Source organism: Mangifera indica, chromosome 1 (assembly GCF_011075055.1).
Source record: "Mangifera indica cultivar Alphonso chromosome 1, CATAS_Mindica_2.1, whole genome shotgun sequence".
Lineage (NCBI taxonomy): Eukaryota > Viridiplantae > Streptophyta > Magnoliopsida > Sapindales > Anacardiaceae > Mangifera > Mangifera indica.
In genome coordinates this window covers 25,238,565-25,260,780 of record NC_058137.1, presented here as the reverse complement: position 1 = coordinate 25,260,780, position 22,216 = coordinate 25,238,565, and the positions used below count along the sequence as shown (strand labels likewise).

At 33.1% G+C, this 22,216-nt stretch overlaps 4 protein-coding genes across 5 annotated transcripts; 2 read left to right on the top strand and 2 right to left on the bottom strand.

Moving 5' to 3' along the window:
* Nucleotides 1-722: 722 nt before the first annotated feature.
* Nucleotides 723-1,517, bottom strand: LOC123225996 (anaphase-promoting complex subunit 6-like). Its single transcript, XM_044650439.1, has 4 exons — nt 1,378-1,517; nt 1,151-1,250; nt 966-1,001; nt 723-827 (listed from the first exon to the last, which is right to left on the bottom strand). The coding sequence occupies exons 1-4, from the start codon at nt 1,515-1,517 to the stop codon at nt 723-725; spliced, it is 381 nt and encodes a 126-aa protein (XP_044506374.1).
* A 645-nt stretch (nt 1,518-2,162) lies between these two features.
* On the top strand, nt 2,163-6,992 carry LOC123225923 (cytosolic sulfotransferase 14-like). The gene is made up of 4 exons (XM_044650324.1): nt 2,163-2,408; nt 3,509-3,616; nt 3,730-3,876; nt 5,974-6,992. The coding sequence occupies exons 1-4, from the start codon at nt 2,163-2,165 to the stop codon at nt 6,742-6,744; spliced, it is 1,272 nt and encodes a 423-aa protein (XP_044506259.1). The 3' UTR covers nt 6,745-6,992.
* A 227-nt stretch (nt 6,993-7,219) lies between these two features.
* LOC123211767 (anaphase-promoting complex subunit 6-like) lies at nt 7,220-8,562 on the bottom strand. Its single transcript, XM_044630635.1, has 5 exons — nt 8,437-8,562; nt 7,920-7,980; nt 7,693-7,792; nt 7,508-7,543; nt 7,220-7,369 (listed from the first exon to the last, which is right to left on the bottom strand). Exons 1-5 carry the CDS (start codon nt 8,513-8,515, stop codon nt 7,265-7,267), a joined length of 381 nt encoding a protein of 126 aa, XP_044486570.1. The 5' UTR covers nt 8,516-8,562; the 3' UTR covers nt 7,220-7,264.
* Nucleotides 8,563-14,613: 6,051 nt separating this feature from the next.
* LOC123195863 (alpha-1,3/1,6-mannosyltransferase ALG2-like) lies at nt 14,614-20,928 on the top strand. Of its 2 annotated transcripts, XM_044609729.1 has the most exons (8): nt 14,615-14,875; nt 15,080-15,196; nt 18,484-18,677; nt 18,761-18,866; nt 18,981-19,128; nt 19,266-19,393; nt 20,218-20,384; nt 20,475-20,928. In XM_044609729.1, exons 1-8 carry the CDS (start codon nt 14,815-14,817, stop codon nt 20,766-20,768), a joined length of 1,215 nt encoding a protein of 404 aa, XP_044465664.1. In that variant the 5' UTR covers nt 14,615-14,814; the 3' UTR covers nt 20,769-20,928. The 2 variants fall into 2 exon arrangements, with proteins under 2 accessions (XP_044465672.1, XP_044465664.1); XM_044609737.1 differs by lacking the exon at nt 15,080-15,196 and having other exon boundaries at nt 14,614-14,875.
* Nucleotides 20,929-22,216: the final 1,288 nt, after the last annotated feature.

Genomic DNA, 22,216 nt, shown 5'->3' with positions numbered 1-22,216 from the left:
TTTAGAGGTTAACACGGATGGTAAATACAGTAAATTTGGATTTTTTGTAATTAGAAATGAAGCATTTTTTAGGAAAGGTACTGTGGGAGACTGGAGAAATTATTTAACATCTTCAATGTCAGACCGCTTGGAGAAGATACTTGAAGAAAAGCTATGCGGCTCAGGTTTGTCCTTCAAGAAATAATCCCAAAAAGATAAAACCTTCGTTGATTTCTCTTTAAATTCAGCAAATTTGAATAAATTGATGTCTAGCCTCAATCGTGTTTAAATCAAATTAGTACTTTGGGTGTAATCTTCTTGATTGTCTCTCCATCTCATCATCAGCTTGTTTTCTAATTTGAAGTGTGTCAGTGTTCTATTCTGTAATTTATTATATGAAGTTATAACGATATTGTATTGGTTAAGTTATAAAATATTATTCATGTTAATTCACCATAATTGTATTTGAGTTAAACTCGAGCTAAATTATTGAACTGAAACTCTAACTCAAATCAAACCGAACAATAATTCAAGCCAAATTGATTTAGTTCAAGTCTAGCCCTAAATACTGGGCCAGAAATTACAGCTACTCTTCAGCTCTCAGATTTCAACAAATCAAGCACCAGACCTCTTATCATTTAGTGAAAATCAAGCAAATTGTTACAGGCATGAGAATAATAGATTACATACACATTACATGAGGTAAAATAATATTATCAAAATCATTAAATATGGACCTCGGTTCAGTGAAATTCAATTTTGGGATCGATTCCACGACGACCTTCATCTACTAGAGCCAAACTTAACATCTCTGTGCAAAACTGATCATCCGGCATCAGCCACAAAGCCTGATTTGGAAATTAGCATAACAAAACAAATTAAAGAAAAAGCATAAGCAAATTAAAATTATAAATTCAGAATTTCATATTTCGATTCAACAATGCGTGAACATGGAAAACAAGGTTCATAAGCACTTCACAGGTTACCTTATGATAATATGTAATGGCAGCAGAAAAATTATCCTGCAAGGGAGAGCTAAGGAATATAATTAAACTTACCATCATTGATAAACCTTAAAAGCCATGTAAAAATTCTAAAATTGGGATTTCTAGAATAATGATACAGGTCTAACTTCTTGAGCAAGAACAAGGAAATAAAAAAACCATGATACCTGCAAATGGTAGGTGTAAGCAAGACCTGCATAGGTGCTCAAGCTTCTATTTGACAACGTCAGTGCTCTCTCATAACAGGAAATTGCCTCGTGATACATTCTGAAACGTATGTTTTGTTCTTTAGTACAATTATACAATCAATCTGTAGAATGGAAATGTATATATCATGAAAAAGGATGGGCATATAATAAAACCCAGAAAATTTTAAATAAATTTAACTACATACTTCAACTTTCTGTAATCATGAGCAAGATTGACAACAGTCGGTTCCCACATTTCACTTAAAGAGGATGGGATGTGCGCCAAAGTCTTCTCAAACCACCACACAGCTTTATTATACCTACAAGTGTTCAGATGAAAAAACATTACTTGTTAAAATTGATGACCTTACAGTTCTTCAACGAAAAGAGCCAGATTACAGAAAGTTTAATTCTCAGAAGATTTCAATGGCTCCAACAATACTATATGTTCGGAATAGGATATAATTCATAATGATAATTTTTTTCTAAATACAGCTTAATTGAAAATGATGTTGGGCCTAGTGGTAAAAAGCCTTGGTTCTGATAAAAGGTTACTTGGCATATTGTATCCAGCAAGTTTCTTTCCTACCAAGATTGTAGTGCCTAGAGATAGTCTCCAATTTAAGACTCAGGAAAGCTACAGGCGAACAAAGGCTTTCTGGCTTACAAGTTTTATGTTATAGTTCATAGACTTTACTATGATGTATCATTGTACTGCAGCAAAACACATCGTTTCACACCCTCTCAGCTGTCCCATTGCAACTCATTGTAAAAGCTTTCATAGTGTTTGAAAATGAAGCCGGTAGTTCGCACTGATCAATTGTTCCTTCTATAACGAAAGAGGGTGTTAAGGGGAAGATGAGAGAAAATGATAGGGAAAAGCGGCATTATGCAGGAGAGATAAAACTGAAGTTCTGACAGGGCTGGTATTAGTGGCTGAAAGCAGATCACCAGAGGATATACCGAGTTAGAATTGAAAATGAATGGTTAGATGGGCAAGAAGCTTCCTTTGAAGCTTGAAGAGGGAAAGTGGTCAATGGGAACTCCAGAAAAGAGATTGCGAGATGATGAGTGCTTTCCCGCCGTAGTTGAATGTAGTTGTTTTGGGGCTACACAGGGTGTAGACAAAGCTTGCTTCCTTCATCTTTCCTGCTCTTCTCGATCTTTGGATATAGAGGACAACATTAAGTTGCCTTCCAACTTCATTATTGTGACCGTGATGGAGTATGTTTCAAGAGTAATTGGTTGAAGTTCTGTGGAATGGTGGCGTCTGTGAAGTTAAAAAAGGCCTGTTGATGATGGCATCAAGATAATGTGTTTAGCGTTTATGCATTTGTTTGCGTATTGATGTGATTACTATTTCTACTTTCTTTTGCTTGCAGGTCTTGAGCATGTTCTCTCATCTACAATGAGATGTACTTGACTCTCTTGAGGAAGAATACTCGCAAGCAGGAATATAATTCGCTCAAGTACGAGGCATTGACCTTCAGAAAAGATCTTTAGGTCAGGAGTATTCAAAATTATCAAAAAATCGAACCAAATCAATATCCAAACCGCAATCCGATCTAGTTTTTTTTTTAATTTAGTTTTTGGTTTATTTAAATTTAAAAATTGATTATCCAAGCCAAACCAATTTTTAAATTAAGTATATAATAAAAAATTATTTTGGTATAAGTATTTATTAAATTATATAAAAATAAAAAAAATCTATCAATGAAAAAGTTAGTGTTGCATTAAATTCTCATTCACAAAATTCAAAAATAGTAAATACAAAATTTGAAAAGGTTGATTTTCTGGGCAAGCGTTTTAGAATTCAAAATTTTCAATGGATGTTCTTTTATTGTTGTACAATTGCCGTCGTTCCCTATACTTTTGTCTTACTTCAACTCATGTTATCCATTGCTTCTTGCTTCCTTTCACACTATCGATAAAGACTCTTTTGCCTCTTCCTATCTGACTCCGCGGGCAAGGATTCTTACCTCTTCCAACGACACTCACCACAATTTTAATTTTTTTTTTTTGTCTTTCTTTAGTTGAATCAAATTTAAACCTATTCGAATCGATTTTTTTCTCTTCTACACTTTATCTGAAGTCGGACAATATCCGGCAATCTCCTTTGCCAAGGTTATAATTTTTTATTTCACTTTTAAAACACATTTTTTATATAGAATTTAGAAACTGAGTAACTAAAAATTTGGTTAAGTTATCAATTAATTTTTATATAAAATCTGTTTGATTTCAGTTTGAAAATTTCTTTGAATTGAAAGAAAAATCGGGTTGGTTCACAAATACTCCTAATTGGTTTGATTAACCAGTTTTGTACACCCATACTTTTAGGTGGCAGAAGAGAAGCTGAAGGTTGAAGTGCAATGTTTTAGGGCTAACGAAGAGGCTTTGGAGGTTGAGTTTGCTTGTTTCAAGCAGCCTGTTGGGAAGGGAGGACAAGTTGAAATAGCTGCGTCCCCATATTTATGATTCAAGCAAGAAAAGTTTGGACTAGGAGAGAGTGAGCAGATAAGTTGGACGCTTAGTTAGAACTTTTGAGGGTAATCTAACAGAATGGTGAGTTGATAAATAGATTGCTTGTGGTTGAGGCTGAGGTCAATGATAAGGTCGGACATCTTGTTCATAATGTCTTCTTTGCCATCGAGCATTGGTTCCCTGATTGTGACTTCACCTTCCTCGAAAGGAATTATACAGAACAGGTGAGGGAGTGGGAGCAGATTTAGGCTGTTGAGGAGGCTAGTCACGTTCAGTGAGGGATTAGGAAATGCAAAACTTGAATAAGTCGGATGAGTCCATGAAGGGGTTTCTAGGAAACCGCTCATTAGGAGGCCTCAAGGTAGCCCACAATCCTTCTCTCGTAAGCAACTGATATTTTCTCAAGATTGATACCTTAGCTTGTCCTCTGATTTTTTCTCATTTATCCTTTCTTTCTTCGTAGATGAATGTTCTCATTAATATGATGGATTTTTTTATGTTAAGTATGTATGTATTAACAAAACAAAAGACAAAGCGGCTCAAGAGACACAAAAACAACTTAAGCTCATCCAGACCGCAAGACGACTCATGATAGCTAACACAGTAAAAATAATATACAAGATCAAAAATCAAAAACAATCCCATCACTGAGAAAAGAGGCCACCCTCTCATGAATGTCTATCTAAGTTCCTATAAATAAAGAACTTAAAAGAGAGGACAACTAAAACCAGAAAAAGGAGCCTAAACGGCAACTTTTGCCTTGCAAGCCCTAAAAAACCACCCTACAGCCCAAATTCCAGATGAGAGCAACAGCCAACCCATAAAAGGAAACCAAACTGCTGGTCCAAAACAGCACACTGAAAGCCTTAGAGGAAACAGTACCGCAGCCTGAATGGAGAAACAGGGAACCATTGAGACCTTGAATTAAAATCTTGAAGACAACATCCGCTAATTTTACATGGGCGTGAAATCCCCGAAAGCAAAGCCAGGATGCTCCTAAGACTGCCAGCGAACCACCTCCTCAAACACCCACCACAAGACAAGCACACATATTACTAAAACATCCCACCAAGCGGCAGGATTCCTCAATTTCTCCTTGTAAAGATGCAATATGGCTGGCCCCAATTCTGCACGATCGCCTCATCTCCATTCTTATGTTGTCCTAAATTCCGTGGCTCGGTCTCTGACAGTAGCTTTGATTTTTTTTTATTATCACTTGGTGATTATTTGATTCATTGGCGAACACCCTCTTGTTCCTCTCCAGCCAAATAAAATGGATAGTGGCGCCGAGGCTAATCTTTGCCATTCTGTGTTTAAGACTGTCAGGATTCCAGTTTGCTGCCATCCACGTAAAATAATGGAATTTTTATATCAAAGATTTTGTTGCTTTATTTTCATCACCGTTGTATTATCTTAAAGACTTCTAAAACATCACGATTAAGTGGACAACGGAAATATAAGAGCAAGCATATTCAATGAGGAAATATGTATATCTCGTATTCCACTTTATTGCAACAAGGATTTTGAATAGCCACGCGTAAGTGAATGGTGAAATTAAGCAAGAGTGAATAAAAATTGAGTAATACTATATATATATATATATATATATATATATATATATATATATATATATATATATATATATATATATATATATATTTTGAGTACATAAATAAATATACACTCATATATTTTATCATGTGATTGAGTGTTTTTTATTTTTAATTCAAAATCACCTAATTACATGATAATACACATCAAATGTGTATACATTTATATACTTAAAATGGATAGCATATTTTTATTGATACAAATTGGTATTTGATAACAACAGTTTTACAAGTGTGTAAGCATTGAAATTTTAATTCCCAGGCAGGATATCTATATAAACCTTTGCTAGGGCAACAAGTTTTATAAACAATAACTAGTGAGCATTCAAATACCCCTAAACTTGGAGAAATTTGGTAAAGACTTTGAAGTTAAAAATAAAATTATACATATGAATAAATTATACATGATTTATTTATATATATAAAATTATTTAGATATAAGAGTAGTTAATTATTGTATCATTGACTTGTGTAGAAAGAAAATATCATGTATGTTGTCATAGATTTTGTAACCATGAACTCTTTTAAGTACCCTTTAATCATAAGATCATCGATTGTGTTTAAAAAAATAATTAAATAATTTAAAATTAAAAAAATAAATATATAATATAATAGACTGATCTACTAAATATCTATACAAGGGGCCAGGCAACTTTCGAACTACAACCACTCAATGCTAATCCCGACAACTTTTAAGCTTCTCTTCTGTAAAATGAACAAATTGTTGCACCATTGTCAACCGTACTCGCTTTCACCATTGTCAACCGTACTCGCTTTCCTCTACAAAATAGTCCCTTGCTTACCACCACTCCTCATCAGCTTGTTCCTTTCTTGGAGCTTGATCTTTATTGGAAAAATCAATCTCCTAATCTAGAAGACAATCCTAAGCCAAGGATTTTGGCCACCCATCTCCCATATGCTTCATTACCCAATTCCATCTTGAATTCTGGTTGCCGCATTGTTTATGTAGCCAGAAATCCTCTGGATCAATTCATCTCCCGTTGGAAATTCTTGTCTTCATGGCAAGAGCAAAACATGAATCTGGTTTCAATTGAGGAAGCCTTCGAGAAGACTTGTAATGGAGTCCAATTCTATGGCCCCGTTTGGGAACATGTGTTGGGGTACTGGAAGGCCAGTCAAGAGAACCCAGAAAAGGTGCTCTTTCTGAAATATGAAGATATGCAAGAGAACATCATATCTAATTTCAAGAATTTGGCCAATTTCTTAGGATGTGCTTTCAGTCAAGTTGAAGAGACGCAAGGAGTGATAAAAGAAATATCAAAGATTTGTAGTTTTGATAATCTGAAAAATTTAGAAGTGAACAAGAATGGTAAATTCTTATTGAGATTTGGAAATGAAGCGTTTTTCAGGAAAGGTACTGTGGGAGATTGGAGAAATTATTTAACATCTTCAATGTCGGATCGCATGGAGAAGATACTTGAAGAAAAGCTATGCGGCTCAGGTTTGTCTTTCAAGAAATAATCCAAGAAAAGTAAAATTTTCGGTGATTTCTATTTAAATTCAGCAAATTTGAATGAATTGTTGTCTAGACTCAATTAAGTTTGAATCAAATTAGTACTTGGGGTGTACTCTTCTTGATTGTCTCTCTATCTCATCATCAGCTTGTTTCCTAATTTAAAGTGTACCAGTGTTCTACTCTGTAATTTATTATATGAAGTTATAGTGTTATTGTATTGGTTAAGTTATATAATATTATTCATGTTAATTCATTATAATTGTATTTGAGACCAAATTAAAACTCTAACTCGAATCAAACCGAACACTAATTCAAGCCAAACTAACTTAGTTCAAGTCTAACCCTAAATATAGGGCCAGAAATTACAGCTTCTCTTCAGCTCTCAGATTTCAACAAATCAAGCACCAGACCTCTCATCGTTTAGTGAAAATCAAACAAATTGTTACAAGCATGAGAATAATAGATTACGAACACATTACAAGATGGAAAATAATATTATCAAAATCATTAAATATGGACCTCGGTTCAGTGAAATTCAATTTTGGGGTCAATGCCATGACGACCTTCATGTACGAGAGACAAATTTAACATCTCTGTGCAAAACTGATCATCTGGCTTCAGGCATAAAGCCTGATTTGGAAATTAGCGTAACAGAACAAATTAAAGAAAAAGCATAATCATATTAAAATTATAAATTCAGAATTTCATATTTCGATCCAACAATGCGTGAACATGGCAAACAAGGTTCATGAGCACTTCACAGGTTACCTTATGATAATATGTAATGGCAGCAGAAAAATTATCCTGCAAGGGAAAGCCAAGGAATATAATTAAACTAACATCATAAATAAACATTAAAAGCCATGTAAAAATTCTAAAATTGGGATTTCTAGAATAATTATGCAGGTCTAACTTCTTGAGCAAGAAAAAGGAAATAGAAAAAACCATGATACCTGCAAATGGTAAGTGTAAGCAAGACCTGCATAGGTGCTCAAGCTTCTATTTGACAACTTCAGTTCTCTCTCATAACAGGAAATTGCCTCGTGATACATTCTGAAATATATGTTTTGTTCTTTAGTACAATTATACAATCAATCCCTATAATGGAAATGTATATGTCATGAAAAAGGATAGGCATATAATAAAACCCAAAAAATTTTAAATTAATTTAACTACATACTTCAACTTTCTGTAAGCATGAGCAAGATTCACAACAGTCGGTTCCCACATTTCAATTAGAGGGCGTTTGGTTTGGATAATGTTTTATTATCAAAATAGAAAGATTATCTTGAAGATAGATTACTTAGAAGATTACTGGGTATAAATGATTGTTATGTTTGATAAAATTTGATAGGTATAAATAATTATTGTGTTTGATTAAAGGTAATAAAAGATTACTAGTAAATTATTTTATTTAAATGTCATTGAATATAATTATTTTTAAATATTTTTTATATTTTTTATTATATTAATTAAAAATAAATTTATTTTTATCTTATAAAATTAATAAATTATAATAGAATCAAAATTATCTTGATAATCTTTAAATACCTAAGGTGAAGGTATTACCACCTATATTATCTGTCACGTCAGCATTGGTAATAGAAGATTACTGTACTCTAACAAACCAAATAAAGAAATAAAAGATAGATTACTAAGGTAATTTTAAAAAATAACAACCAAACGCCCCCTTAAAAAAGATGGGATGTGCGCCAAAGTCTTCTCAAACCACCACACAGCTTTATTATACCTACAAGTGTTCAGATGAAAAAACATTACTTGTTAAAATTGATGACCTTACACTTGTTCAACGAAAAGAGCCAGATTACAGAAAGTTTAATTCCCAGAAGATTTAAATGGCTCCAACAATACTATATGTTCGGAATAGGATATAACTCATAGTGATAATTTTTTTTCTAAATACAGCTTAATTGAAAATGATGTTTGGCCTGGTGGTAAAAAGCCTTGGTTCTGATAAAAGGTTACTTGGCATATTGCATCCAGCAAGTTTCTTTACTACCAAGATTGTAGTGTCTATAGATAGCCTCCAAATTAAGACTCAGGAAAGCTACAGGCGAACAAAGGCTTTCTGGCTTACAAGTTTTATCTTATAGTTCATAGACTTTACTATGATGTATCATTGTACTGCAGCAAAACACATCGATTTCACACCCTCTCAGCTGTCCCATTGCACTCATTGTAAAAGCTTTGATAGTGTTTGAAAATGAAGCCGGTAGTTTGCACTGATCAATTGTTCCTTTTATAACGAAGGAGGGTGTTAAGGGGAAGTTGAGAGAAAATGAAAGGGAAAAGCAGCATTATGCAGGACAGTAAAAACTGAACGTCTGACCGGGCTGGTATTAGTGGCCGAAAGCAGATCACCAGAGGATATACCGAGTTGGAATTGAAAATGAATGGTTAGATGGGCAAGAAGCTTCCAGTGAAGCTTGAAAAGGGAAAGTGGTCAATGGGACATCCAGAAAAGAGATTGCGAGATGATGAGTGCTTTCCTGCAGTAGTTGAATGTAGTTGTTTTGGGGCTACACACGGTGTAGACAAAGCTTGTTTCCTTCATCTTTCCTGCTCTTCTCGATCTTTGGATATAGAGGACAACATTGAGTTGCCTTCCTACTTCACTATTGTGACCATGATGTAGTGTGTTTCAAGACTAATTGGATGAAGTTCTGGGGAATGGTGGCGCCTGTGAAATTAAAAAAGGCTTATTGACGGTGGCATCAAAATAATGTGTTTAGCGTTTGTGTATTTGTTTCAGTATTGATGTGATTACTATTTCTGCTTTGTTTTGCTTGCAGGCCTTGAGTATGCTATCTCTCATCCACAACGAGATGTACTTTACTCTCTCAAAAGTAGAATACTCACAACCAGGAATGCAACTAGCTCAAGTATGAGGCATTGACCTTGAGAAAAGATCTTTAGGTGTGGGGGTATTAAAAATTATCCAAAAATCGAATAAAACCGTAATCTGATTTGAAAAATAAGGTAATCATAAAACTAGTTTAGTTATTAGAATATGATACTATAAAAACTCAACTTTTGATTTAGTTTTCAATTTATTTAAATTTTAAAATGGGTTATCCGAATTACATTGATTTTTAAATTAAACATATAATAAAAAATTATTTTAATATAAATAGTTATCAAATCACACAAAAATTTAAAAAAAAAAAATCTTTCCATGAAAAAGCCGGCATTGCATTAAATTCTGATTCACAAAATTCAAAAATATTAAATGCAAACCTTGAAGAGGTTGATTTTGTGGGCAAGCATTAAAGAATTCAAAATTTTGGGTGTCTTTCTATATTCTTCTACGCTTGACGTTGTTCCCTGTACTTTTCTGTACTGTTACTTCAACTCATGCTATTTATTGCTTCTTGCGTCCTTTGACACTGTCGGCAAAGACCCTCTTGCCTCTTTTGGTAAAAACTCTCTTGCCTCTTTCGATATGACTCCGCGAATAAAGACTCTTGTCTTTTCCAACGACGCTCAACGCAATTTTAGTTCTTCGATTCTTATCTTTATTTAGTCGATTTTTTTTTTCTCTTTCACACTTTATTTGATTATTTGATAATATTTAACAATCTCTTTTGCTAATGTTATAATTTTATTTTTATTTAAAATTATTTAATTATATGATAATACATATTAAATATATATATTTATATATTTAAAATAAATATATATAATTTTATTAATATAAATTAGTATACAATATCAAGAGTTTTACAAGTGTGTAAACACTAAAATTTTAGTCCTCACATAAGATATCTATATAAATTTTTGCTGGGGCAATAAGTTTTATAAACAATGAACTATCGATAATTTAGATGCCCCCAAACTTGGACAAATTTGGCAAAAGTTATGTAATTGAAATTAAAAATAAAATTATATGTATAAATAAATTATATCAATCTATTTATATATATAAGAGTAGTTGGTTGTTGCATTGTCGACTTTTCTGGAAAGAGAATGTTATGACATAAGAAATCTTGTTTTTATTTAGTTTCATCGCTTTGTTGTTATAGTTTCTGTAATCATGAACTCCTTTAATTAACCTTTAATGATGAGGTCATCAATTGTGTTTAAAAAAATAAAAAAATTAAATAATTTAAAATTAAAAAAATAAATATATAATATGATAAATTACCTATTAAAAGTACATAAAGATATGATCCAAGGGGCTCTAAGCGGTGCACATTCACCTTTTGATGGACCTTGACAAGATACTATAAATCACACCAAATTTGACTCAACACGACCCATAATTATGTTTAGGTTCAAACTTGTGAAACTCTTCTCCAACCAATTTGAGTTTAAATGTTTGAAAGAAGTTAAGTTTGAATTTAACTATAATATCAACTTAAATTAAGCTTGACTTTAATTCAGTATTGTAATTAAACAAAATCAATCAAAATGATTTTTTTATATGTATTAATTAAAATAATATTATTTAAATAAACTTGAATCAAATTTATTAAACTTGCCAACTTAATAAACTGAACACCCTTAACCTCTAGACCAAACTCAACAATATTACTCTTAGGTTTGAGCTCATACTCTAATTAGTGATTGTTCGATCGATCAAATATCTAATTAAACAACTTTTATATTTAAAAAAAAGTTAAACATAAATATAATTATGAATATATATTAAAAAAAACAGTGACTAAATATATATAAACAACTTAAAATATGATTAAAATAATTAATATTTGTAATGATTAGATACTATGGTTAATTTTCATTTTGGTAAATGAAGTGTGCAAAAATATATGATATACAAGTTTTATAAGAATAATTTATACATAAAAATACTATTATATTTTTTGACATAAAATATAATTAATTTTTTATCGTCAATAAAATTTAAAATTTAAAAAGTAAAATATTTAAATAAAATAAAATCAAACTTAATTCAGAAATTCCAACCTGGAACTGGGAGGTTGGAAGTACCTCTTCATAAATTTTCTAAATTCATTGCTGGACGCAGAAACTCCACCTGGAAGGCTGGAACTTACCTCGTCAGACGCCTTTCTAAGTTCATCGATTTACCTTTTTAAAGCTAAATGCATTTTCTTTTGTCTTATTAGAAATGTTCATTTTTTCAGTAATGCTATTAATAATTATAAGGCCAAATCACTATGCCCCACCCAAGGTTGGAGAAATAGCAATAATCACCTTTTCAATTTTAAAACTTATGTCAGCTTATCCTGTGTAATTTTTTTTAAAATTGATGCTTTATTATTTTATTAAAATTATTATTAATATTTAATATAAATATCAAATTATTAATATATTTTGATCGGCCTACAATTTTATTACTATAAAATATCAAAAATCCTTTTGTATTATGATCCAAGCCTGAGCAAAATAACCCAGCCCAGGATCCAGGGCTTCATTAGTTGAAGGGCCCAAGCTGTGTCTCTAAATGCAAGACCAAGACAGAGCTCAGGACCGGGTCCTGTTCGGGAGCTTGGCAGGCCTGACCGGGAGTGTTGGGGCGAATTTTTTTAATGCGTGTATTATATGTGTATTATTATATGGTTAAATAATTTTAAATTTATAATAAAATAATATTCAATCATATAATAACACACATAAATATGTATTCATTTGCACACTTAAAATTGATAGGTATAATATTGCTGTTATTTATATTTTAATATAAATAGATAAATGATGAGCATGACCACGCCATCACCACCACCACACGCCTCCAGTTCGACCACTGCCTCACCTCCGCCACGGCCACAACAGTGTAAGGAACCCAGAAATTTCAGAAATGCAAACCAAACAATCACCACAGGAATAACACTGAGTACCATTTTCCAGGATTCCATCACCTTTTGAACCTACAAAGTGGTGCTCCTAACTGCCCTTTCATCAAAGAAAATTAGAGATGGCTCTAAAACTCAGAGGAAAAATTGTTTCTTGACTTCTACTTGAGCATTCATGAGAGCTTCTCCAGGTTTCTATCCCCCCTACCAAAAACAAATGAACAATATTACTTCTCTTTTGCGACGTTACAATGACATATTTCACCCTGCTGGTAAAAAAAAATAAAAGTGGAAAGAAACGCAGTTGAGTTGAATGATCACTCCACTAACTAACAAATGCATTACTTCATAGCTGCCATCCTTTTACAGATTGACAAAATGCTTTCTTACACATGGCTCCACAAAAACGGATGCTTGATAAAGAAAGGAAACTAGGATTCTTTGGGGTGCCAAAAGAAGCATTTTCGAGACTTCAAGAGTTAACAAAACTTATGAAATATATTAAAATTTTTAGAAAAAAGAAGCATTTTCGAGACTTCAAGAGTTAACAAAACTTATGAAATATATTAAAATTTTTAGAAAAAAGAAGTCTGAGTTTGAGTCTCTATTATACTTAAGAAATCTTGAAACATCTTGGATGTTTTAAGGAAACTCAAAATTTGCAACAAACAGAGATAAAAAGGTTAAAGCTTCATTACCAAGAAGTTGAAGAAAAATTCTATTCTCTCATCTATCTTGCCGGTGGTGCACAAGAAGTCCTCCAAGACTAAAAAAGTAATTAACTCCTTGGAAAAACCAATACAAACCAAATCTTAAAGTCTAGTATGATAACCAAACAATTCAATATTTGATATCTAATTCCAAGTTCAATTTCAATTCCAAAGCCATGCATCCGTATATCAAGTAAAAGAAAAAAAAGAGAACTTTAGTCATACTGAGTCCAGTGATTAAACCTATAATCACTAAATTAAGTAAGTCAAAAGTTATTGATTATTACAACAAAACGTGGAGGCTAAAGTGAAAGGTCCAAAATCCAAAACATAAACCCAAACATCCTTACAAGTTATACACTAGCAAAATCACTTAATATACACAATTGATATGTAAAAATGAATCAAATTCAATGTGATTATCATTACTTTGAGTTGAATTAAACTACAAATTTAAACTATTAATTTGAGTTAAAATATGTTACAAAATTGAACTTTTGATTAGAAATATAAATTCGAACTAAAGCAAATTAAACACCTCTTTATTTAAGTTTGATTTGGTATGTCTTGAAATTTTTTTTGGATTGAATTTGAATTAAACGTAAGAGCATATTTTTTGGTACCTGAAACTCGGCTAATTTCCCTTATTTAATTAGGCATAGCCTTACTCTTTTGAATAGCTTAAAGGACACTGCTTTCAAACTCTATTTGGGGAAAGGACAATTTTCCATCTAAATTTCAGTATGAATTCAAAATCATATTTACCACAGAAAAAAAATCTAAACATCTATTTATGGGGCAACTATCATTCAAATTTTTAATTAGAAATAGAGATAAAATTATCATTTTACATATAAATCCTAAAACCTAAAAGATTTATTAATTTCTCCTCTTAATTTAGAAAACTTATATTTACTCTCATGATTAAGCTTTAAAAAAATTCATTTTTTCTCCTTTTTAATGTTTCATCTCTTATGGTTTAGGGAACTGGTCATTGATCGGAAAGAAGCGAAAGTCTTCTCCAATGAAAGACAACTCTTTGTCGTCCAGATTAAGAAGACTAGATGTCATCCTTTGTCATTGTGTCTGGGTAACTGTCCTTCATCACTCTTTATAATTGGATCTACAAGATAGATGGAAAGTGCTGACTGTTAGTCAAAATAATGGTGATAAAAGAAGGAAACAAACTTTAAAAATAAAATTTAAATATTTAAAATTTTGAGAATGAATTAAAGTATTAATTTTTAACATTTAAAGAGAGGATGATATAACTTTTAAAGTTTTAAAATTTGAAAAATAATAATAATTCTACTTCAGCCTCTAATTGGAAATTTAGAGTGAAGTTAATTTATGAGTGGGGTTTAGATTTCTCATTTCCTATGAGTATGAATTAAGCGTAGGCTGAAATTTGGGTGGGGAAAAGTCCTTTCCCATTGCATTGCTTTACGCATCATCAGGCATCATATTAGCTCGTTGCTGATGAGTTCTCTGCTCTGTACTCGAACCCATCTAGCTTCCGTGTCCGCCTGAAGAACGGTAAATTGCAAGTGAAAACCCAGCAGCAAAAGCAATGGAGAACAAAGCAAGCAAAAAGCTGAACATCGCCATCATACACCCAGATCTGGGAATCGGTAATTTTACTTCTAAACCTCCATTAATTATCTTTTTGTTCGTTTAATTATATCTTTTAGTGCTTCTGTTGGGATTAAAATTTGATTAATGGAACTTCCGATGTTCAGTTAATTGGATTTTGACCCTCTTGGTAGTTCATTAGTTGTATTTTTAGAACCGGTGATTTTGATCTTATTGTCCGGGCACGCTTCAATAATTGATAGGTGGAGCTGAAAGATTAATTGTTGATGCGGCTGTTGAACTTGTTTCCCATGGTCACAATGTTCATGTATTTACAGCTCACCATGATAGGACTCGGTGTTTTGAGGAAACTCTTGGTGGTCAGTAACTTTCCATTATTTAACTTATATGCGATTGAACTGGAAATGCAAATAATAAACTGAGCTGGAGTTAAATTAGAGCTGGGATTTCTATCTGTTATTTTCTCCAAGTGTCTGTCCTATGCAACTTTTATGGTTGAGTAAATTAGTGGGCACAGGATTAATGAAAATGGGTTATGATTTGTATTTTGTTTTGAAGAGGCTGAATATATTTCTGTTATTTTTTAATGTGATAATTGTATCTCGTTTTTTGCATGTTTTATTTCTTATGTGCTATTTAGAAAGCTAGGAGCTATGTATGTATGCTTTTCCAAGTTCGATGTGAACAGTTAGATGAATTAGTTCCTTTAATAAGTTGTATGTGACCCCATCATTGAATTCTTTATACAGAATAAGGAAAATATGATTGACATTTTAGCATGTACTCCGACTAAAAATGTGTTTGAAAAGGCTCTGAGACTAAGTTTAATGTTAGTAAATTAGTGCGGTATAAACTAATTCACTTGAGAAATCTTAGAGTAAAATGATAGGGTTGGTTGGGAACAAAATTGATTCCAGTATCTTGCTAATTCATTGGAACTATTACTCTGAATGGTAGGACAGTATTTGCTAGTTTTTGGAATTTTGTTGAAGTACTTGCTCATCAAGCTTAATTCCTAGTTGATTAAGCAGATGACTGTAACTAGTGATTTCTCTCTGTTAATAAAAAAAATGAGTCTCATTTTGAGCTTAATTTTGGTTTGTTTTAATTCAATTTAGGAATTTGGTCTGTTGAATAGTTGTGAAGGTATTTCAAGGTCCTTGTAATTTCTCAAACATGTGTACATGACAGTCCTTCGCATCCATTTTTTGCCCTTTTGTTTTGGATGAATAGTATATTCTTTACTCATTTAGTGAGACAGTGACATGAATTACTATGATAGGACCCTAAGTTGTAATAAACAAATAATGGGAAGGATTTTATTTGAATAATTAGCAAAAAGTGCCAAAAGGTAAAATAGTATAAAATGAAATAACTTAGACATTATGTCTAGACTGGAATAGAGGTGCTCCACCTATCGTAATTGAGTTACTTTATCAACAATGTTAGAAAGTTAATCGATGTTTTCCCTTACCAACAATGAGTTGTTTAAATAAGTAAATCTTTTCCTTTGTCCGATCATAAATTCTAGTTTAACAAGTAATCTTGCTTATCCTAAATTATAGTTTTAATAAGGAATCTTGTCTAGAAAAAATTCTCAAAATCTTATCTATTTAACTATAATTGGGATTCTAACAATTGTAGCTCTGTTACAATAGGTGGAGCACCTCCATTACGATCAAGACATAGCTTTTAGGTTATTTTATTTTGTATTATTTTACATCTTGGTTGTAATTGCTTATTATTCAAATAAAATTCTTCCCGTTATTTGTTCATTGCTACTTAGGGTCTTATCAATTGGTATCATAGTAGCAATTAAAAAAAACCATGTCATTTTTTTAGCCTATGGTCAACATGCAAATGGAGAGTCATTTAGAATCTTTGGAGAAGGAGATGAAAGATTTAAGGGGCTTGTTGCCAAGAGCATGAAGAAGACAACGAGCAAATTTCAAGTGTTTGACAAGATGTTGTTTGAATTTTTTTTTTAACTAGGACATGTTGGTTGTCGTGAACTAGAGGTTGACTACCCAGGCAAGGACTTGCTTAAGATAGGTTGAAACGTCCGCAAGAGAGGTAACTTCAAGGAGTAGGAGTAATACCAACTACCTCATGGTGACCCATGTTCGACCCACTGGCACCTCAACAAACCCAACCATGCCAACGAACCAAGTCGTGCCACCACCACTTGTGCCTCTGTTCCTCCAACAGGGCAATGGGTTTTGATTGTCGGTTAAGAAGGTTGAACTCCCAAATTTTAATGGCCACGATTTGATGAGGTGGGCATATTTGGCTAAGCAATACTTTGAGGTTCATAATGTCAATCTTGAGCATAAAGTCATATTGGCTTTTATAATAATGGAGAAAATTTCTGTTCACTAGTTAAGATGGATGAAGGGAAAAATGTCGCCAATGAGTTAGGAGATGTTGCCATCAAAATTAATGAAAAAGGTTCAATGAATGGAAGTTCGGAAATCCCTACAAGAAAATGGAAGCTCTTTGTTAGTTTGCCACCATTGAAGACTACATCCAACAAGTTGAACATGTTGTCAAAACAAGCATATTTGGGAAATTTCATCAATGGGCTCCAAGAAGAAATCAAATGTCATATAATGTCAAATGACCTACAGGAGCTCATTTAGATAATGGAGTTGGCTCAAACTAGAGAGGAGGAAATAAATGGGGACACTTTGGACTATGACACCACTCAGGTCACACAACCCCTTTCATATGACCCATGACAAATGAGTGACAAGGCCCAAATCCCAACTCATGGCGACCTAAATGAAATATAGCAATGAACACATCATATGAAGGAAGCAACAACTCCGCCTCTAGCAAATCTCCTATCTCTACTTTGGATTGGTCATGACAATCTAAATTTGACATTGATGTAGATGTAGGCTTAACGAACTAGGCATTAGTGCTTTCGCTATGACGAGTAGCACCCCCAAAATCATATTTTCTTGAACATCCATTTGAGGGTATTGATAGCCAACAACAATGAGGGAGGGAATCTACCTGTGGCGTACACAATAGAAACGGATGATGAACCTATCAATAGGGTAGACATCTGTGAAATTAAAGCACAATTTATGTCCTTGTGCCTTGAGGACAAATTAGTTGTTGAGGGGGTCTAGGGGGAGTATTTGTTAGACTCCCAATTGCTTTTTATAAGATAAGATTTCAGGAATCCTTTATAAACAAGATAATCTATTTAAATGAGCATTTAGGACAAGCAAGATTTCCTAATAAACTAGGAATTAGGATTGGATAAGAGAATGGATTTACCTTTTTAAACAAGCCATTGTTAGGAAGGAAAAACATCAATTAATTTTTTGAACATTGTTGACAGATTAACTCTATCACGTTAAATGGAACACCTCAGTTCCTATCTAGGCATGGCATCTAGGTTATTTTATTTTAAATTATTTTGCCTTTTGTCTGTATTTGCTTGTTATTCAATAAAAATTATTCCTGTTATATGCTTATTGCAACCTAGGGTCCTGTCATACTACTGGGTCATTGACATCCTTTTGAAGTTTATTTCTGCCACATCTTGATGCTTTTCTTTTGCTTTCCAATTGCTTTCTCTGTTTTCTAATCAAAGTCATGTGATGTACCATATTTATTTCATTTGGCTCTCCAGGTACCTTCCCGGTTACAGTGTATGGAGATTTCCTACCTCGCCATATATTCTACCGTCTTCATGCATTATGTGCATATGTTCGATGTATTTTTGTTGCGCTTTGTGTACTTATCAATTGGTCATCATTTGATGTTATACTAGCAGATCAAGTCTCTGTTGTCATCCCATTGTTGAAACTTAAAGGGCCAACAAAGGTATTTATTATTAAAATCAATGCTTGCATGCCATTCCTTGCTATAGTCCTTTCATGTATTACATAGATACATTTCTTTGCCAGGTTTTATTTTATTGTCATTTCCCGGATTTGTTGCTGGCTCAACATACAACTCTTCTCAGGAGTTTATATAGGAAACCTATAGACTTTGTTGAAGAAATAACAACTGGTATGATTCCAAATTCTTGTTTTCTACTGCTCACATGTAATACGATATTCATTTTTATTTTCTTATTATTCTTTTGCAATAAATATCTATTTTTCTTGCTTTTCTGATATGCAGGAATGGCAGATATGATTCTTGTAAATAGTAAATTTACTGCCACTACCTTTGCAAATACTTTCAAGCATCTTCATGCACGAGGAATTTTCCCCACTGTCCTATATCCAGCTGTCAATATGGATCAGTTTAATGAACCCTGCTTTAATAAGTAAAGAATATACTCATATATCCCTTGTTTCTAGCATGAGTTATTCTTAGAAGACTGTGAGAACATGTTATTGGTCATGTATTTTTTACTTGGCAATAATTTGGATTCTCATCTCTTATTTGCTTTTTTTGGTGTAGGTTGAATTTTCTCTCCGTTAACCGTTTTGAAAGAAAAAAGAATATTGATTTAGCACTTTCAGCCTTTGTTATGCTTCATATCCTTGATGGGGATCATAACATACCTGATGTTACCTTGACCATTGCAGGCAAGTCTTTCCCTATTTCTGGTTTGGCAGATATCTCATATTGCATATTGGGTATGTCAGTAAGCTGAGATCTTTTGCATGGGCAGTGGATGCCCATGTAACTTGGATATTTGTGCTGAATGTGTTCACTTTCAGTCTGATAGTAGTCTTGGTTACCTGTCAGAACCCTTGTGGATAGTTTGTCTGGGAATGAAATGACCTGTCAGAAACACTTATATATAGTTTTTCTAGGAATGAAGTTTCTAATGACGTGTCTTTGATCCATCCTTGTTTTGCGGTGGGAATATTTCATTTGTTTAACTTCAGACAGACTTTGTGCTTGGCTTACTCTGTTGTAAAAACATCTCCCTATTAATCTTGATTGCATGTTAAACTTTATATATATATGGCAGTATTGGTCTCTTCTGGAAACTGGACTCAACTCAAGTTTTGTTCTGAATTGTTTCCTGAATAACTTGGAGTTGGCTGTAATGCTGCACTTTATGGCTTATTGTATGCAAATAACTCACATTTCTGTTCATGGTAAAAACAAGGGAGAAAATCAGGCATAATATCATCGGTACTGGAATAGTCTTTGCCGAACAATGTCCTAGTCAAGTTTATAGTTTCACAGTGAAAGATTGAAATGGCATTACTTTATGAAACTCCTAGTGGCCTTTAACATGGAATTGGGGGAACTCAATTATTTGCAGCAGGGAAGGCAAAATAGTGTACTGAGATATGTGCTACATGTACATGAATGAAATGTTATTGCTGATGTGAGAGCAAAAAACTGGCATGACTTTTCGTTTTACAGAGTAATTGAGCTATCTCTTTTGTTGTAGGTGGGTATGATGAACGCTTGAGAGAGAATGTTGAATACTTGGAGGAGCTTAAACGCTTTGCCATAGAAAACAAAGTGGCGGATCAGGTTAACTTTGTTACATCTTGCTCGACAGCTGAAAGAAATGCTCTTCTATCTGAATGCTTGTGTGTCCTTTATACTCCACAGGTGTGGTTTTCTCCTGCATTGTGTTTACAATTCATTAATATTAGATTAAATGGAGATGGGAATTTCAAACCAAATGTTAAAAAATTGTAGGATGAACACTTCGGCATTGTTCCATTGGAAGCTATGGCAGCTCACAAACCTGTAATTGCATGCAACAGTGGGGGCCCTGTGGAGACAATTAAGAATGGGGTTACTGGATTCCTTTGCAACCCTACTCCCCAAGCATTTGCTTTGGCAATGGGTACATTCATCAAGGATCCACAGTTGGCCAAGACAATGGGTGAAGAGGCCTGGAGGCATGTCACAGAGAATTTTTCTACGAAGACTTTTGGCCAGCGTTTAAATCGGTTCTTCAACGATATTTTTGGGAGTAAGGAAGACTGAGAATGACTAACATGCATGATACAATGATTGTTATTAAATTATAGGCGAAAACTTACTACAGATAATTTTGTTCTGAAAATCTGGCAACAGACTCACAAGACCATTGACAGTGTTACTGTTTTGGAAGTCAGAAGATTATCATACAACAAAAAGTTAAATGTAATATGGCTTACAGGTTTAATGTTAAAAGTTTATAAATTTTACTACTGCAGCAAAACACAACCCCTTTTCATGGCTTTCTCAGCTGCCGCATTGCATCTTATTGTAAAAGCCTCCATGGTATTTGAAAATGGAGCCGATAGCCTGCACTGATCAGTTGTTCCTTTTATAACAAAGGAGGATATTGAGGGGAAGTTGAGAGAAACTGAAAGGAAAAAGCAGCATTATACGGGACAGAAAAACCTGTACATCTGATCGGGCTGGTTTTAGTGGCAGAATGCAGATCACTAGAGGATACACTGGATTATTAGCCAAGAAGGTAGAGTCGCACTTAAGCAATAAATTTGTATATTCCTAATGTAAATATGATTTTTAATATTTATTAATATTATAATTAAACTAAAAATAAATAATTATATCACCGACATCATCTCGAATTAGTGGAAACAATAGCTGTCTTTTGTGGATATGAGAGAACAAGAAAGCCATCTTTCAGATATTGATGTATTGCTTTGTATAATTCTTTTACTATAATTGCTATTATTGTAACTAATCGTGGATCATTATTCACTAAATGACGTATATATAAATTTGGCTGAGGAGTTTTGCCTATAAATGATTTAATTACAGCTTCTATTAATGATAATTAAAAAAAAAAATTCTATTAATGGTACCTTAGCTTTAAAGTTTTAAGTTATTGTTTAAATTTTAATTGTTAAAAAATTAAAACAAACATAAATATAATAAAATTAATCATTGTAAATAAAGAATAATATTAAAAATTGAACGCAAGGCTAGACTAGGTCCCTCAGACCTTACATAGGATCCGGAATCTGTCTTGAGGGGCCGCAACCCTGTTTGCCCAGCTCTAAATTTCATAAAGAAGACGTTCCTTTGCTTTTTTTCACCGACAAATGAAAATAACTAAGGTTGGGTTTGATAACTAGGGTTCGGTTTAAGTTGATTTGAACTAGAGTTTAACCAATTTAAGTTTAATTTAATTTGAAGAAGTCGAGTTCAAATTTAAAGTCGAGTAGACATCTCTAGAGGATTTACTTAGCTCTCTCTAAAAAGGTACAATCCATTTTTTTAATAAGTCATATTAGATTTACAGGATATATCAAAGACCTCAGAACCTAATTTGTAAAATAAATTAAAATATTTAAAAAAAAATACGTATATAATATAACAGGTTGACCCCTAAAATGTGTTCGGTGACTCGCAGATGACCCAAGTAGACATAATTAAAGAAGCCAAGGAAGCCATTGTCTTGCCACACCTTGATGGGC